Source organism: Rhinichthys klamathensis, unplaced genomic scaffold, assembly GCF_029890125.1.
Source record: "Rhinichthys klamathensis goyatoka isolate OS25496 unplaced genomic scaffold, OSU_Roscu_1.1 h1tg000343l_1, whole genome shotgun sequence".
NCBI classification, from domain to species: domain Eukaryota; kingdom Metazoa; phylum Chordata; class Actinopteri; order Cypriniformes; family Leuciscidae; genus Rhinichthys; species Rhinichthys klamathensis.
The window spans coordinates 77685-91634 of NW_026606857.1; the positions used below are offsets into that span (position 1 = coordinate 77685).

The 13950-nt window shown below is 39.0% G+C and overlaps 2 protein-coding genes across 2 annotated transcripts in view; one reads left to right on the forward strand and one right to left on the reverse strand.

Moving 5' to 3' along the window:
- Positions 1-4738: 4738 nt before the first annotated feature.
- ndufs6 (NADH:ubiquinone oxidoreductase subunit S6) lies at positions 4739-6278 on the reverse strand. The gene is made up of 4 exons (XM_056272704.1): positions 6095-6278; positions 5823-5876; positions 5585-5707; positions 4739-4900 (listed from the first exon to the last, which is right to left on the reverse strand). Exons 1-4 carry the CDS (start codon positions 6236-6238, stop codon positions 4832-4834), a joined length of 390 nt encoding a protein of 129 aa, XP_056128679.1. The 5' UTR covers positions 6239-6278; the 3' UTR covers positions 4739-4831.
- A 2778-nt stretch (positions 6279-9056) lies between these two features.
- lpcat1 (lysophosphatidylcholine acyltransferase 1) overlaps positions 9057-13950 on the forward strand; it is a 48419-nt gene continuing 43525 nt past the window's right edge. Inside the window, exon 1 of the mRNA XM_056272702.1 lies at positions 9057-9426. Coding sequence (XP_056128677.1) covers positions 9307-9426 — 120 coding nt within the window. The 5' untranslated portion in view covers positions 9057-9306. The remainder of the gene's footprint in view (positions 9427-13950) is intronic.

Here is a 13950-nt window from a genome sequence, read left to right on the forward strand (position 1 = left end):
CATGTTCCTGGATCAATGTATTTTGTTGATCCCGGAATCAGTATTCCAAAACTTTAGTCATAACCCTACCCCTGAACCTAACCCTACCCATAAGTTATCCTAAAAATCAGAGGGAAATAGTTGAATTACACTGATGTAGAAGCAATTTACCCTGGATGTAAGCCTAAAATTGACATAAACTCTAAACTTGTCCCTCAAATCTGATTGGTTGATTGGAATGTTGTTCCAGGATCAACAACGATGTTGATCCAGAAACATGCTGTACTTGTTGAAATCACGTTCTCCGGGGTGTATTCCAGAAAGCAGGTTATGTGACACCCGGGAATGTTTAAGGGTAAGTAAGCGGATAACCTCAACTTTCGGTTACAAAAATGGAGGTCATTTTCAGGGTATGCAATAGCCATAGCAACATACTCTCTCTGGCTCCAGAACAGGTTCTGTTTCAGGGTTAGTTTACTTCAGAGGTGTTCAGCGCATGCATGCTCTAGTGGGCGTGACAGATTGTGCACAATATTATCGATATATAAAGGGTCGTCTGTGAGGGGCTTTTATTGTTTGATATTTATTTTTGTGATTAAAGTTACGTTTACTGTTTGCCGGTTCCGGCCTCCTTCTTCTCTGAGTCACTCTTTAACATTGTTACATTGGTGAGGTGATTGCAGTGCTGAGGAGGACGGGCAGCACGAAGTAACGTTGACCGCCAGTGTCTGCTGAGAGGGGCGGCTGCCCTCCATGAGGGGGAGAAGTCGACGGCGTTTGCCTGAGGAGTCTTCGCCGTCCACCAGGGGGCAGAGTCAGAGGCTGTCCACCACGGGGCATCCAGTACCAATGCATGGCAACGCGATTGAGGGTCTCTGCTGGTTGAGGACTGAGCGGCAGTGTGTGCTGGGAACCGGAACACAATTTCTTTTTCCTCTCTCCCCTCTGTCTCTCCTCATCCCTCCGTCCATTTTTCTCTCGACTTGTCTGTCCTTACCCCCAGGTGTTGCAGCTGTTGTGACGCTCGTGGGTGTCCCCCGTCCTGTGAAGGACGATGGGGGTATGTGGCAAGCAGGGTGGGGCCGAGAGCCGTGGGAACGGAGCGAGGCCAGTGGCGTGAGTGTTGAGCCGGAAAGAGAAAAGGAGGAGTGATGACAGTGGAAGACGAGAGTGAAGACGAGTGGTAGTCATCCGTGAGGGGCTGGTGCTTTACTTTCATTTAGTTATTTGTTTATTTTGTGATTAAAGTCACGTTTACTGTTCGCCGGTTCCTGCCTCCTTTTTCCCTGAACCTTTAACATTGTTTCTCCCATTCACACCAAGAAGGAGAACTATAATGATAACTATATTAGCATCCACACCAATGTACGATAATGTTCTGTTGCCCACTGCAGTTTTGTCGTCTTGCGTGCTTAGTCAGGTGGATTCTGTTTGACAGCTGTCAATTTATTATTTTATCAGCTGGAAAAAAAAAATATTCTGAAAGTGATTCCAATTATAGGCCTATCGTTCATGTGCCCTTATCAATGTAGGGTAGCTGGGGCGTAGACTTTCCTATTCTCAGGATTAGAACGATTATTAAAACTTTATATAGTTAACTCAACTGGCCTAGTCACAATAAAATCAAAATTGACCATTTTTATTTTTTTTAATGGAATATTGCAGTATTTATCATAATTTTTTTTTCTTCTCTCCTCTGATGATGTGTTTTCTGGCGTGAGGGTGGGACAACCTGTCACTCACATGAGATCACAGCAATAGCAAACCACAATGATCCAACAATATCAATCCCTGGTGGACAAAATCAAGTCCTGCCCTACATTTTTTCTTGTTTGAGAAGCCGTTTCACTTGGATTTGCATATAGGGAATGTCCGTTTCATGCTTGAATAACAATTTAGATGAAATGGAAAGATTTGATCAAAGAATGCAAGATTTGTATCAAGGGTGAAATTTGGATTGAAATGGAATAAAAGAACAGTTCTGTTACAGTGGAAAGAAATAGTGATCACATTGAAATGTCATATACGTACACCTACCGCCAGCACTGCAGAACAATTTAAATCGTGAAAGACGGCATTTTCTGCGATCCTCCAACATCCTGCTGTATCTCTGCTGGCTCCATTTTAGCTTCATGAATAATAGAGAGCACTTTCCTATGCAGCACAATTCATATGCTCAGTTTCACCCCAAGATTTTGCTCAGAGCAATGTTTAAACTAGCCAACCACCTGCAATTTAGACGCCTCCTGATAAAGAAAAAAGCCTCAGCCCTTAACAATGAAGCCTTCCCCTTACCTATCACACATATTGGACAGGACAGAGCGCAGATGAGGGTTAATTGGCATCACGCTGTCTCCTGCCTTCTGTCACTAGCCCCAATTATAGCAGCATGGCTGCCTTTCTCTCAACCTGAGGGGTCTCCAGCCGGAAAACTCAGTTCCATTGCATGCACCACTAGAGACCGGGCTTCCTCCACACTGCCACAAGGCCAATTTGGCATGGCCGTGCCGGCAGAGAATACTCTTGATGAAATATATATATGATCTTCCTCAAACATGTATTGTTCCGCACTAGTGTTTCTTATCAGACTATACCCCCCTTGACATTCTCCAAACTTAGCAGGAACGAGACAGGAACGCAGCTCACCAATGCTTAAAGATGCAGGTTGCTCCGTTCTTTCACCCTTTGCTTCTTTTCATGTCGTCCTGCCAGGGCCGCATTAAGAACACACAGGGCCCTGGGGCTATAGCAAACTCAAGGGCCCCCTTTCATAGTAGTCTATCTTTGGTGCCACAACGTTTTCATACCGCATGAATAATTAATATCTTTTAAAAAATCATATATTTAACACTAAGAAATACAATGTATTGTATCTCTATCTATTGTTTTATATTTTAGATAGAGATACAATATATTGTATCTCTTTGTGTTAAAGATATGATCTTTTTAAATATTAATTATTCATGCGGTTAATTATTCCCACAGGTTTCCCCATTAATTTTTTTCCTGGGGTAAGTTCTATAAATTGGAACAAATAAAAGACAGAAACAAATAATAATAGATTTTCTTAGTATACTGAAAATGTGTTTAACAATATTAATATTGCAAGGCTCTTAATTTTTTTTTATTAATATTTTGCATTTCAAGTTAATTAGAACTGAACTAGAAAGAATGAAAAAAGCATTGTCCTGAAGAGTTACCATTTTTTCTACATTGTTTAACTAAAATCATGACAGGAAAAACTAGCTCCTAATTACCATGGTTTAAAAACAACAACAATAATACTAATACTGAACTTAAGCACTATAAAACAACCTCTATAAAAGTAATTGGTTTGCCTTGTTTGCCCAATATTTAATGTAAGGCTATTATGGGGTTAAGCGCAAATTAACTTCCGCATTCTGTCAAACAGTCTTTAATGTTCACATATAAACACAGATCATGAGTCTTCCTCTGCTTGTAAACACAGCCCTGCGTTTCCAGGTCATATATCAGAATGCCAGCTCCTGCGTCATCACCACATACGCATGCGTCATGGAGACCGATACGGAAGAGAAGAAATTGTTGAATTAAGTTGCTATTTTGTTTTGTTGGCGCACAAAAAGTATTCTCGTCGCTTCATAAAATTAAGGTTGAACCACTTTAGTCACGTGGGCTATTTTAACAATGTTTTTCCTACCTTTCTGGGCCCTCAAAGTGTAAATTAACTAACCCTAACTCTAGCTGTCAATGGAGCCCCTCCTGAACCATCGAATTTCATCAAAAATATCTTAATTTGTGTTCCGAAGATGAACAAAGGTCTTACGGGTTTGAAACGACATGAGGGTGAGTAATTAATGACAGAATTTTCATTTTTGGGTGAACTATCCCTTTAAGCCCCACCTATTGTTAATGCAGTCTTATGTGCTTCAAAAATATCGCTGAGAGTAAAATGAACACCATCTACCCTACAGAGTCTGTCGGAGCAGGAAAATATCCATTTTTGTATGCGAACTGGAAGCTGACCGGTCTTATTTCAGTGCTAGAAGACAGAAGGCTATTTGATTATGCACGAGACCTGTCAGATCATTTAGGGCACATATGTATTACATTCATGGTATTGCACATATGCTGTCTGAACTCAGTGAACCAAACTGCAAAGGAACTTTTTATAGAATTACTCACTCAAACACTTAAACGGAAAACATAATAACTTACAGATATGAATAAATATGATTTAATTTAAATAATCACTGAGGTAAGCTGAACCTGGTAGTGACATCAAAACCAGGTGTAATAGAAAGATAAGATCCAAAATACATTTTACTAGAAAGTGCTGAGATTACATTTACATTCTAATTCTTTTAAAGGGATAGATCAACACAAAAGAAGATATTTTGAAGAATGTTGGTAACCAGATGGTTGATGGTAGCATAGTAAGAAAAAAATACTATGGAAGTCAACCGTCAACTCTCTGGTTACCAACATTTTTCAAAATATCTTCTTTTGTGTTCAACAGAAGAAAGAAACTCATACAGGTTTGGAACAACACAAGGGTGAGTACATGATGACAGAATTTTCATTTTTGGGTGAACTACCCCTTTAAGTGATGATAGCATTTTGCAAAGACCATGTGCGCCCTCTGTCCGTGAATGCTGGAATAAATCATGTGCATGATTTGGCGACCTTGAGACGCAAGCTTGGAAAGGTGCAAAAAACACCAGAAAACAAAGAACTAAAAATGTAAATAAGAGGCAATGAAACGCTGCAGCTTCTGTAGTTATATTATACTAATATTTTATTTTACAGAGAAAGGAATAATATATCTTTAAATGTGAATAATGTATAGCCCACACAAACAAAAGACAGTTCTTCAGTGATGATGCTTCTGCTGAAACTGCAGCCCACAGTATCCACAAGTGCCAACTTTGGTCTCCTTGTCCTGTGAAAAGGTTAAATTAATTAATGCATGATGCAATAATAAATGTTACATGCAGCATGAAGACAGACTTAGTTTTAATCTCTAAGCATTCGATTAGTTCAACTGAATATGTGACCCTGGATAACAAAACCAGTCACAAGTCACACGGGTATATTTGTGGCAATAGCCAACATTACATTGGGTCAAACTTATCGTTTTTTCTTTTATGCCAAAAATAATTAGGATATTAAGTAAAGATCATGTTCCATGAAGATATTTTGTAAATTACCTACCGTAAATATATACAAAATAATTTTTGTGAGTGAATGCAGCACAATCGCGAAAATAAATGGACAACTTTAAAGGTGATTTTGTCAATGTTTAGATTTTTTTGCACCCTCAGATTCCAGATTTTCATCTTGGCCAAAAATTGTCCTATCCTAACAAACCATACATCAATGGAAAGCTTATTTATTCAGCTAAATCTTAATTTAAAAAAATTGACCCATGTGACTGGTTTTGTGGTCCAGGGTCACATAGTATTTCAAAAATGAGAACCATATGGAGCTAAATCGTTTGAGATGTTTCCTGGGAGTAAAACTCAAAGGGAAAAATTCCAAATTTTTTATTTAGCTGTTTTGTTTATAAGGTAACCTTCTCATTCATTCACTCACTTTCAGAAAGTGTTATAAAATACATGTTTACCAAGTTGATGTAAACTTTGGGGTGGCCGAGAGCCCCTCCGCCTCCATCACAGGACACCACGCTTGACTCTATGTTTGTCACTGGTTCTTCTGCAACCAAGTTGATTGCAAAGTTCTCATTCACCTGCACCAGAGATTAAAAGATCCATGAATGAACAAACTAAGACAATATTTTACTTTACAAATAGATTTGTACAGTATGGAAATTGTTAAGAGGGTCTGTAAATAGTTATATTTACCTCTTTTAGTCTACCGATGAATCTAGCTCTTCTCACATCATTTTCGTCATAGAGCTGCAACAAAAACAAGCAGCAAAAGGAATCACTCCAGTCCCATCATAACACTGACAAGAGGCAGCAGCATCCTTCATCATTCAGTTGCCATTAAATGCCCAAACTACTTCACAGCCAACCATTAACAGCAAGATCTGAGAGTCAATTCTCACAACAAATGCTAATACTATAAACAGACGTGCATTTAATCCTTTAAAGACTGTACAACTGTGCCTCACCTGTCCCGTGTGAGTCACTTTTTCTCCATAATTAGAAACCGGTACACTGTATAGCTGGACTGGAACTACAGATAACCTCATGCTATTGAGCAGCGCCTTCGTGTTTTTACCGAAGGACAACATCCTTGGAAGGGTGGCTGCCATGTTTGCCTGTAATTATTACCCAGCAGCCTTTGCTTTGCTGTGGGCATGAAAAGTCTTCATGGTTCACTGCTGGCCCCTGCTGGTCGAAAACAACTGAATTAATTTATATTTCTTTGATTTGTGCATTTAAACAATTTCCTTTTACAGTATATAATGTAAATTTATTTAAAAAATCCACTCGTAATTTTTAAATTACAAAACAACATGTAACAAAACCTTTATATTCACAATTTTGAGTCCAGGTTCCAATGAGGGTACTGTGCGCATGCGTGAGTTATGACTTTCCTGAAAGTCATTACGTCACAGGAACTTCCGCACGCCTAAAGCATGCTACCTTCACATCGATGCATTTGGGAATAAATAGATTTATACACGTTTCTATCGGTATATTCAGACAGGTACGCGATGCTTATGTTTTTGTTTGTATGTCTGGCTGTAATCATTGTATTGAAATCAACACATTTATTTGCCGTTGAAGAGAGAGTGTTCAGCAGCCTAACAAGCTAGTTAGCGGTCCACTAAGTTAAGTGCTCAAGTCTATTTTTTATGCCAACTTTGTTGTAATGACGCCCTCTACATAATACTCTCAGTAAATTCATATGTGTGGGAATGGGGTTAGTCCGTATTAAATTGTAGCATGCAGCTCTGAATACGAACTGAAAGGACAGAAAATGAATGCCAGTTGCAATCTAGCTAACGTTAACGTTATTCGTTTTCAAAATACCAAATTAATCAGAGATGACTAACTTACTTGAATGTTCTTAACATTTCAATTTCTCTTTATTTTGTCAAATATATGACAATCTCTCATTCCCTGCACCTGTCCTCAGACGGGTTAAAATAAGAAAATAAATACTACTAACTTACTATGTTCAGGCAGTATTTTCTAAACTGTCATTTGTAAGGTTTCACTGCGTTGTCACTTTGCCTTTAGATATAATTGATATTTAAAATAATTTACAAAATATGGTCATATAAATAGATACTATAAGTCAGAAGTCATCCAGAAGGTAAGTAATTGTGTATTTTTTGTCGAAACCATGATCATTTAATATATTGTTATAAGAAATCGTTTGACATTTTTAGTAATTTCCTTAATTTTAAGTAGATCATACAAGCAGATAGCAACAGGTACTGTTTTTAATATATGATGCAAAATATGGTAATTTTGTCAGAATTTCTGGACAGAGCTAGAAATTTAGTTTAAATGATGCTGGTCACTCAATTCAGGGTAACACACCTACATTTTGTATTTTCTGTTTCACTAGGTGTTGACACCATGGCACCTCTGTTGCTCTCTTGTCTTGTTGGTTCCTTGACTCGGCAGATGTCCCAAGTTGCCAGATGTGCTGCTTCCTGCTCCTTACCTGCAGTAGGTGCACAGAGATGTATCTCCACCATCACAGTTGCAACAATGCGATTTAGGAGATTCTTCAACCCAATGTGCAAGCCACACACCGCTTTTCTCTCACCCCTGCTTGGACAGTGCCAGCAGCTCCTGTGTGTTCAACCATCTGCTGGCATGAAGACCAAAACAGCTCTTAAAAGACGCTGTAAAGACTGCTTTTTCGCTCGCCGCCGTGGAAGGTTGTTTGTTTTTTGCAAATCCCACCCCAGACACAAGCAGCGGCAGGGGTGAATTAATTAAGACCTCAATGTGTGTTTTCATGCCACTGGCTGTTTCTCAAATGAAGACTTGAGAATCACTTGTCTTGAATGATGTATTTGAGCATGTAAAGATCATAAAGTTTCTAATAAATATTGACATCTGCATCTGGAAAGATTAAAAGGTTTTGAGAATTATTCACTTTTTTTCTCTCCATATATTTTCAAATATGTTCAGGAAGGTAGCAGCTACCTAAACCTAATTCAGACCTTAAATATGCATGTAAACCCACTGAATATTATAGAGGTTGCTTATTAAAATAATTAAAATTCAGACTTTTTTCAATGAATCATGCACAGCTATTTGTAAACTGGTTTGGTCTGGCAAGCAAGTTTTTAGGAATATTTGGCTGTTGAAATGTCAAAGTGCATAACTAGAAAAACATGCTTGACTTTTCCAGTTCCAGAATATTATTAATAATCAAAATTAAAAGATCTCTTGATATTTCCTGTTTTTTCATAACTGCAAACTGAATTTATGAGGATGATTATATTATCCCAGTTAGCAGGAATTTATTTGTACAGCAGGGGGCGATGCTACATTCCTGAATCATGAGGCTGCAAGCGATTTGATTCAAATGTTTCTTCCTAACCTAAAGACATTTATTCTTTTGTCTTTTCCTATTGTCGCCTTTATAATAATTTCTAACATTCGCACTTCTATTCTCATAGAATAAAACGCTTTTAATTTTATATAAAACTCTTTCAATGGAGAAGCATGAATTGAAACTAGTTTGAAAACATGATGAGAAAGGACAACAGTCAAGCTTCAAATTACATGTAGACTGAGTTTGAAATGAATGTAGAATCCTTGTTTGAGCTCTGAACGCAGTAATGATCACCATTCACAACACCCGTCAGCTGTGGCCGACTATGGAAAGTTGTTATGTTTACAAGATCCCAACGGGTTAAACACGTGCATGTAAATAATTCTCTAGGCAATAGAGCTGGAACTAAACTGTTATGAAAAGCACCGAGAGTTCATCGTTGTTTTTATTTGTTTGTTTTATTTTAAGCTGTAACCCTACTGTCAGTAAAAAAAAAAAAACGGGAGGGAAAAGATAAATTATACCAAAACAAGGGTGAGTAGACCAAGTAATTGTTCAAATAACAGATCATCCAGTCCATATCGTTAGACAAATCCAGTGTTTGGATGATGTCAGAATTTGCGTCTATCACGCATGCGCACAATTAAAACGAGCATGATGCTGCTCGCTCGGTAAATTACAAGAGTTGACAGCGTCAAAAGAGAAGCTGAACGCTGGTTGTTTAAAATCGACTTGAAGCGCACGTAAGACCAGGACAAGCAGAAAAGTTATTTAGTATATAAAAGCAGCACCGCGCGGACGCATTTGCTTTTCCTTTTATTATTATTTTTAGAGATACATGTTTACTCTTTCAGCATGAGGATCCCTAACAGAAAACTACACACGGCGGTGGACGGAGGAGACTCGGGCGTTTCAGCACACTTCAAAAATCCTTTCGTACACGAGTTGAGATTTACTCCTCTGCAGAAACTCAAGGTAAAGTAACTGTAAACTATAAACCACGATTGGAAATTTTCCTCCTCACTGAATACATCCGCTGGAGAAAGAGTGGGACGTTTACCAGAAGTTATGGTTGCTATTTCACGTTACAGCACGCTAGATGTGATCTGTTTAGGCTCGTCGTGCGTCATCTGCCAAAAATGCAGAAAATCTTCCTGAGTGTCCCCAAATCGACAGACTGGTTAAAATCTTTAAGCAGGTGTAGATACTCTGCAGGTTAAATGTCATAATTAGTTGTTGTTTTACTTGCGTCATTTCTTAGGATACAGTTGCTTGTTTGTTTGTTCTTTACAGTTGTGAAATCTATATTATTGTTAGATTCAAAAGTGCTGATCTACATGGGGTTTGACGCGCAATTCGAAACCGAAAAGAATCCGGGTGTAAGTTACCTTGTTTGAAATACAGATTTAACGTAACGTTACAGATACAGATTTTTCTGTTACTCAGTTTGTCGTTATTTCAAGACTGACCATTTCCGTAGTGGAACAGCCTGTTGTTATAGTATGAAACACTGAGTGTATAGGTCATGTTTGCCGGCCTGCCCACCGGTTGAACTTGGGTCTGTAGCAAGATCAGAATTGACAAGGGATCAGGGCAACCAGGGAGCCAGTTCCTGAGACCTAAAATTAAATAAAATAAATAAACAGACTCACACTGGTAAGAAAAAGGCATCTTTATAATCTAAATCTCATACAAAGCTGTCTAAGATGATTATCTTTTCTAACTTTATGTGACTTTACTAGTTAACCAAATATGGCCATATAGTGCAGAATATCTTTTTTTCAATGGTTTTGTTTTTGTTTTTAGTAAGTTCTGTTAACATTCTGTCAGTAATTACTCACCCTCATGTTGTTCCAATCCCTTAAGACTTTCGTTCATCTTCAGAACACAAATTAAAGGTGCTCTAAGCGATGTCACACGTTTTTTGGCCAAAACATTTTTTGTCACATACAGCAAACATCTCCTCACTATCCGCTAGCTGGCTGTCCCCTGAACACACTGTAAAAAAACGCGGTCTCTGCAGACAGCCCAGGCTCCACAAACGGCAACAAAAACAAACTGCGGCGACCCGCTCCACGAAACATAACAAACTGTTCCAGCCAATGACCGACAAGAAGGGCTTGGGGATGGGGTTTGGGGGGTTAGTGCGCGGATGAGGAGGAGGGAGGGTCTATCTTGCCTCCATTTTGTTTGACAATAGTTCGAACGTCAACAAGAAGTGACGTCACCCAGGATCGCTTAGAGAACCTTTAAAGGGGTCATATAATGGTACATGCACTTTTACAAGTTGATTGTACTGAAATGTCTGTTGGCAGTGCCTGTACACAAACATCATAAAATGATAAAAATCCATCCAGTGTTTTTGTTTTAATCTCCTTATATGTTTTCCCCTGCCTCAAATCGAGCCGTTCGAGCCTGTGACTTCACAAGCTCGCACGCCCCTCCCACGATTGTTGATTGACAGCCGCGTTTCAACACAGACCCGCCCTCGCTCGTGAGCCAGCTGTCAATCATAGTCCGCGCGGACCGGTGCGGTCATTGTTGATATGCTGGAGCACTGTCTATGAGCAGAATGGCGTCTAAACGATTGTGGTGTTCTGTTCTTGGGTGTAGTAACGAACACAGCAGTCATTTTAATGTTCCTAAATCCGAACCGCTGAAGACGCAGTGGCTGAGTTTGTTTTCAAAGGGAATATTCCCCACGAGCAACGTCAATGCTCTCATGTTTGCGCGAATCATTTCACACACCAGACTGCTTTATAAACGAGGAGGGTCAGTATAAAGCTGGTTTTCCGGTACCAACTATTTGTGTTCCTGCTGAACCTCCAAAATAACTGAAGTGAGTGTAACGTTTTATTAACCTTTAATATTTATATTAATCTTTGCAAATCGCTAGATGCACGCTTCACAATGAATGCGTCTAAGGTTTACACTCAGGGTACATACGGCATGTTTTCTATGTACGACGTTCTCAATATAATTCATAATCCCACGTCTATAATGAACAACGCGTTATGGTTATTGTGTTACAAACGGTGTTCACAGAACAGAGAGGCGGGGTCAGCAAAGCTCATTACCATTTAAAGTCATATGCACTGAAACGGCGTGCTGAAAACAGAGCTGTTTTTGACCAGGTAAAATAAGTGTTTTCTTACAATACTAATGAGAATTTTTAATTAAAGTATATTACAAAGTTTTAATTTAGACTAAAGAATCATATTAGCTTGTACAAAAATGGCATTATATGACCCCTTTAAGATATTTCTGATGAAATCTGAGAGCTGGATCACTCCTTCATAGGCTGCTTGCTAGGTAATTGCATCTGCCTGCTGGCCCAGAAAAGTTAGTAAAGACATCATTAAAATAGTCCAAGACAAGTGACTACAGTGGCTCAACCTTAAGTTTATCAAGCGACGAGAATACTTTTTGTGGCGACTTTATTCAACTATTCATTTTCGAGAGCGCCACGACGCATGCGCGAGATTTGAGAAGATGACGCTCGTGATCATTTGATGGGAAAGTGTGAAAGGTAAGCCATTCATTTTGCGGTATTTACATTTTCTCATTGGTTTCTCATGATTCGGACTTCCAGGAAATGCACACTTTAGAACCATTTTAAACCCTACATCGAGACTCATCTGCGTAATCTTCTCAGTTCTCGCGCATGCGCCGTGGCGCTCTCGTGAACTGACATCAGAGGCCCACACGGAAGAAAATGAATAGTTGAATAAGTTAGTTATTTTAGTTTTTTTTTTGCACACAAAAATAATTTTCGTCGCTTGATAAACTTAAGGTTGAGTTGAGACTCATTTTTGGCTGAACTAACCCTTTAAGGTTGCCTGATCAACGTTTATAGTGTCATACAACAATCAGGCACAACATTAAAACTACCTGCCTAATATCGTGTAGGTCCCCGTCATGCTGCCAAAACTGCTTGAGTCATGGACTCCATAAGACCTGTGAATGTGTCCCGAGTCGACTCCTGTGGCACCAAGACATTAGCAGCAGATCACTCAGTAGTTCTCAACCTGTGGCCCGTAACTAATGCAAATGCAATGCACGATATGCCGACCACATTTAAAAAAGAACTGTCTCATCTTCTGTCCAAACATACTGCACCTTCTTTAAAGAATGATAGACTTTTACATACGCCGGGTGACCTGTAAAAAAAAAAAAAAAAAAGTTTCCATTGTAGTTTTGCGAAATATTGCTTTTTCGAATCGCCTGAAAATCCACCTCATGTGAGCGTAAAACATTTTTGGATATATGGGAGTTTTTGGGAAATTGACGCATTTCCATTGGGCGTATTTTCAATTCGCAAGTTTAATTTGCACAATTTGAAGGGTAATGGAAACGCTGCTAGTAGAGCCTGGTTTGCCCATGACCCTCACACCGGTTCACCGGTTGTCCTTACTTTCACTACTTTTGGGCACTAACCACTGCATACCAGGAACGTTTTGGAGCTGTTCTGACCCAGTTGTCTAGCCATCACTATTTGGCCCTTGTTGAAGTAATTTAGACCTTTTTGCTTGTCCTTTTATCCTGCTTCCAACACATGAAATTCAAGAACTGACTGTTCACTTGCTGCCTAATATATCTCACCTATTGACAGGTGCTGTTGTAACGGTATAATCAATATTAGTAATTTAAAGTCACCATGAAATCAAATTTTTTTCCTTTTTTTACAGAATGTTGCAGTGTTTATTATGAATGATTTATCCGTGCACATCATTATTAAAAAAACCAAAACAATAATATGCCCTCGTAATCTTTAAAGGGGTCCTATTATGCCCTTTTACAAAGTCTTGATTTTGTTTATGGGGTGCACTAGAATATGCTTTCATGCTTGATTATTCAAAAAACACATTATTTTTCACATATTTTACATTACAGCACGTCAGCACCTCTCTCCCCAGTCTGGCTCGAACGCGCCGAACAGTTCCTGTTTCGATGAAGCCCCTCCTTCTGAAATACACAATGTGCTGCTGTGATTGGTTAGTTGGCCAAGTGTGTTATGATTGGCACCACTTAAGCCCCTTTCACACAGCGCTTTGAACCCGGCAAATTGCCAGAGTGCCTTCTGTGTGAACGCAAACACGACCCGGGATTGATGCCGGGATCGATGCCGGGTTGGGGACCTAGTAACATTGCCGTGTTCAGACTAGGGATGGGCATTTTTCTAAAATATTGCATTCGAATATTCGGGCTCATAAAAATCGAATATTCAAATATTAGTTTATTTAAATGACGTTTAACGAAAAAGACGATATTTGTTAAGTTTAATTTTTTTTACGTTTTTGTCACCATTTCTGAACACGCTTACAATTAGGCAATATACACAACAAGCTTACAATATATGTTAAAGTTTTCTTTTAGTTGAAAACATTAAACAGTAGGCCTATGTGTAAACAAAAAATATAAAAAACAAAAGCATTAATAAAAGCATGCTCAAGCAGCGCGAACGGGGAAAAAACGCCTAATAAAGCAGATTGCGCCAGA

Excerpts from the sequence above, each read along its gene's own strand:
- ndufs6 (XM_056272704.1), bottom strand. The coding sequence starts at position 6,238 with ATGGCAGCCACCCTTCCAAGGATGTTGTCCTTCGGTAAAAACACGAAG. Across the intron at positions 5,708-5,822 it reads TCATCGGTAGACTAAAAGAG|GTGAATGAGAACTTTGCAAT; the intron begins GTAAATATAACT and ends TCTCTGGTGCAG. Across the intron at positions 4,901-5,584 it reads CCAAAGTTTACATCAACTTG|GACAAGGAGACCAAAGTTGG; the intron begins GTAAACATGTAT and ends ACCTTTTCACAG.